The following is a 3,861-nucleotide window of genomic DNA, read 5'->3' as shown; positions in this document are numbered from 1 at the left end:
CCTGGGTCTGGGGGAGGAGGGGCTGGTGACAGGATTCTGGGTTCCAGGGGCCTGGACTTTTTCTTCCCCAAGGGTTTGGGGCTCCGGCTTCGTTTGGTTGTAACTCCCCAGAGCGCTAGGGCCTTACCGTATTCTCTGTGACGTCTCCAGAGCCTGGAGGAGGGCTGGAGCGCTGGGACTCTAAGCTGAAGGGCTTGTACGTGGGAAGAAGCTGGTGGCTTGCAACCCCCTGCACACCCTCCCTGTCTCCTAGGTGGTTTCCTTGGATCCCCCTCGGCGGAATGCGTCCCCAGTGAAAGGCCGGCTGAAAGTGAGTCAGGCACTGGCCTGAGGCCGGTGGCTCAAGTCCTGTTCAGCCCCGGGGTCCCTCGGGGGCATCAGGCCCAGGACTCCCCCTTTGCACCCACTGACAAGGTGCTGGGTCATCTGGCTCCCACCACTTCTATGCCCTCTTATTCACTTCCTCCCTGGACCCCTCGCCAGCTTTCTGGCTCTCCTTCCAGCATCCCAGGCATGTCTTACCCCAGGGCCTTTGCACTAGCTATCCCCTCTGCCCGGATCTCCTGTCCCCCAGGCTTGCTTTCTCATCTCCTCCCCAGGGCGACCTTCCCTGAACACTCTAATTTATTGAAAAGAGCACCCCCATCCCTCACCGCCCCCTCCCTGCTGATTTTCCTAGTTCCTTCCACTGCCTGGCCCAGTATACAATTTTTTTTTCTGTCACCATCAGCCGGCTGTAACCCTCCTAAAGGTTAGGACTTCATCTTCTCCAGATCTCCAGAGTCTAGAACAGTGCCTGACACCTAGTAGGTGTTTAGTAAATAGACTCCATCAAACAGAGTCTCCCCAACAGCCCTGGGAAGTAAAAAAAAAAATGAAAATATGTTCCCCTCCTCATTTTTTAGAGGAAAAAAGCTCAGAGAGGGGACTGCACCTGCCAAAACTGCACAGCCTGATACAAGAGAATCTGGTGCAGGGGCGGGGGGTGCAGGGGCTTAGAAAACCCCAACATTACGTGCTGATCTTCTAAGCAAGCCCAGCATTCTTGCTCCTCCCCACCCCTACCTCCCACCCCAGGATTTTCCGAGACCCCGGCCTGCTGGGGAGGGGCCCTTCTGTGTTAGGCTGAGTCCACACAAGAGATAATCAATACTGAGGCAACTTCAAACAAACAGCTCAGGAAGTCCGGGAACATTATTTCGACCGCAGCAAACAAGTGAGGCAGCAGGAAGGGGGGTGGCGGTGACACCAGCCGGGGAAGCTAAAAACAGATCCAGACCTGCAGCCAAAGGCAAATGGAAGCATTAGGAGGCACTCAGCCCGCTCCCTGAGGACAATGAGGGGGGACGCAGCCAGAACGGCAGGCTGGGGGTTGGGGGGGATAGGGGCACCTTTGGCCACATGGGTGCATCTTTGCTCAGGCCGTGCCCTGCGCTTGGCGTGCCCTTTCCTCTTCTCCCCAAACCCTGCCTGATTCAAAGTCCAGTCAACTCCTACCCTTTTGTTCTTCAAAACATGCTGCAGGAGGGCTGGCCCCCGGGGGGATGCGGCTTCCCAGCAAAGTGACCGCCCCGAGGCGTGTGTCTGAATTGCTATGTGCCTGGCACTGCTTTCCATGTATTAATTTGACAGTTATGACAGCCCCATGCGGTAGGTACTGTCGTGACCCCTAGTGAGACTCTGGACACTGTGACTCAGAGAGGTGGGGGCCATCGGCTCAAAGCGATGGAGTCGGGAATGGACCCAGGCCCCTGGTTTGAGACTCCAGACTCCACGCCTGGGGGCCTCTGTTCCCTTGTCTGTGAAATGGGCGTCACAGCAGTCCCTGCTGCACGGGGGGTGGGCGCTGCCGGGCAAAGGGGGCTGTGCTAATGGCCAGTGCCAGTGTGGTTATGGTTTGCATGTGCTCTTCTCCACCTGAGAAACCCTTGGCACCCTGCTGGCCACCGGGGACCTCTCCACCCTCCCTGTCTCCCTGTGGAGAACAGAAGTCAGCCTGGCATGGGCCCCACAAGTTCTGATGAAGTAGGCGAGACTGAGTTACGTAACCCGAGTCCGACCCCTCCCTAACCTCTCAGAAGCCCCCACTCGTTCCCCGGGGCTCCAAGAACAAGCCAGCATCCTCTCCACAGCCCGTAGGGCCTAGGGATCTGACCCCTCTCCACCCCTCTGACCTCCTGCATCCCCCCCAACTCCTTTTCAGCAACGGTGAACGACTGTCGCTTTTCTAACCGGCTGTAAGCCCACCACCTGCCACGGGACCTCAGCCTCCGTCCTGCTTACACTCAGCCTTCTGTTCAGTTGCCCCTCCTTGCAAGAGGTTTTCCCCAGCCACCCTTATACCTAGTCACCGCCCCCGCCCCCGCCTCTCCCCAGGCCTATTGCAGTTCCCTGAAGGGCATTTAATACTCTCTGGATATTTCCTTGTGCATGCCTTGATTATTCATGGTACGTCTCTTGCTCGGTAGATCATCAGCGGCATGAGGACAGAGATTTTGTCTGCCTGGTTCATGGCTGTCTCTTCAGACCCTAGAATGGTCCCTGACGCCACACTGTAGATGCTCAGGGAATGCTTGTGAGATGGATGGACGGACGGACGGGCAGACAGATGGGTGAGTGAAAGGATGAATGCATGGATGCACAGATATATGGATGGATGGACAGACGGGTGAGTGGAGGGATGGATGGATAAATGGAAGGATGGACGGATGGACGGACACACAAACAAAACTTGGTACTCCAGCCAGAGGTGCTAGGGGAAAGAACAGCATGGACAAGGACAAGCCTGCTGGACTGTCCCTCCCCCCTCCTTGCCCCGGCCTCTGACGTGTCACCACTGTCTGGGCCTATGAAATGAAAGGTAGCTGCCGCTCAGCTGCGACATTTCTGAACCTCCTCCCCTCCAGGTACCTCTGGCCCTCCCCAGACTTCAGGGCCCTCTGCCCTTGCCAAGAATTAAGACTGTGGCCTTAGTCCCATGGGAAATCACCCCCAACCCTCAGGCCAGGGAGGGAGCCACAGGGTAAGTGGAGAGGCAGCGGGGTCCAGGTCTGAGGGAAGATGGATGGGGGCAGGAGGGAAACACTTGTTCTAGGAAATCCACAGCCCCTCTTCAAACTCTCTCCACTGCAGAAACTCCTAAAGGAAAAGTCAGCCCTCTGGCTGCCCCCATGGAGCCCGTGATCGCTGCCCAGGCTTGGGGGCTGGTGAGTCTGCCCCACCCCACTGCCGGCCGGGTTCCCTCCCTTGGCCTGGCCCTGCCCTGCCTCTCAACCGGGCTGTGACACTGCCTAACCCACCTCTCTTTGTGCCTTGCAGGGCACCAGATGTGCTGCTACAGGGAGTCCTAGGGGCTGCGAGGGGGCTGTGAATAATAAACTGCCAAGTCTCTGTCCTCTGATGTGTGCAGGAAACTACAGCGCCACCAGGGGGCGGCTTGACATTGGGAACAGGTGGTCCCTGAGGCCTCATAGCAGCTTGATGAATCCAGGGGTCTGAAGGGGCAATGGTGGGGAACCCAGCTCTTCTGGATTCCGGAGTCCAGGCCCCCAGCCTCCTCCCTCAGACCCAGGAGTCCAGGCCCCCAGCCCCTCCTCCCTCAGACCCAGGGGTCCAGGCCCCCAGCCCCTCCTCCCTCAGACCCAGGAGTCTAGGCCCCCAGCCCCTCCTCCCTCAGACCCAGGAGTCCAGGCCCCCAGCCTCCTCCCTCAGACCCAGGAGTCCAGGCCCCCAGCCCCTCCTCCCTCAGACCCAGGGGTCCAGGCCCCCAGCCCCTCCTCCCTCAGACCCAGGAGTCTAGGCCCCCAACCCCTCCCCCCTTAGACTCAGGAATCTAGGCCCCCAGCCCCTCCTCCCTCAGAC

General features: G+C 58.8%; 2 protein-coding genes and 1 long non-coding RNA gene across 5 annotated transcripts in view; 1 reads left to right on the top strand and 2 right to left on the bottom strand.

Moving 5' to 3' along the window:
* Positions 1–3,861, bottom strand: part of NECTIN2 (nectin cell adhesion molecule 2) — a 160,618-nt gene that overhangs the window by 49,018 nt on the left and 107,739 nt on the right. The window lies entirely within an intron of this gene.
* On the top strand, positions 198–3,395 carry LOC115281243. 3 transcript variants are annotated; one of them, XR_003904183.1, is made up of 4 exons: positions 198–310; positions 2,907–3,022; positions 3,133–3,206; positions 3,319–3,395. It is a non-coding gene; the product is annotated as an uncharacterized LOC115281243 (long non-coding RNA). The 3 variants fall into 3 exon arrangements; XR_003904184.1 differs by lacking the exon at positions 198–310 and adding an exon at positions 2,441–2,612; XR_003904185.1 differs by lacking the exon at positions 2,907–3,022 and having other exon boundaries at positions 211–310.
* CBLC (Cbl proto-oncogene C) overlaps positions 3,468–3,861 on the bottom strand; it is a 9,854-nt gene continuing 9,460 nt past the window's right edge. The window contains exon 10 of the mRNA XM_029926054.1: positions 3,468–3,494. Coding sequence (XP_029781914.1) covers positions 3,468–3,494 — 27 coding nt within the window. The remainder of the gene's footprint in view (positions 3,495–3,861) is intronic.

Source organism: Suricata suricatta, chromosome 16, assembly GCF_006229205.1.
Source record: "Suricata suricatta isolate VVHF042 chromosome 16, meerkat_22Aug2017_6uvM2_HiC, whole genome shotgun sequence".
Lineage (NCBI taxonomy): Eukaryota > Metazoa > Chordata > Mammalia > Carnivora > Herpestidae > Suricata > Suricata suricatta.
The sequence above is the reverse complement of the archived record's forward strand: the minus strand, read 5'-3'. Positions and strand labels throughout refer to the sequence as shown.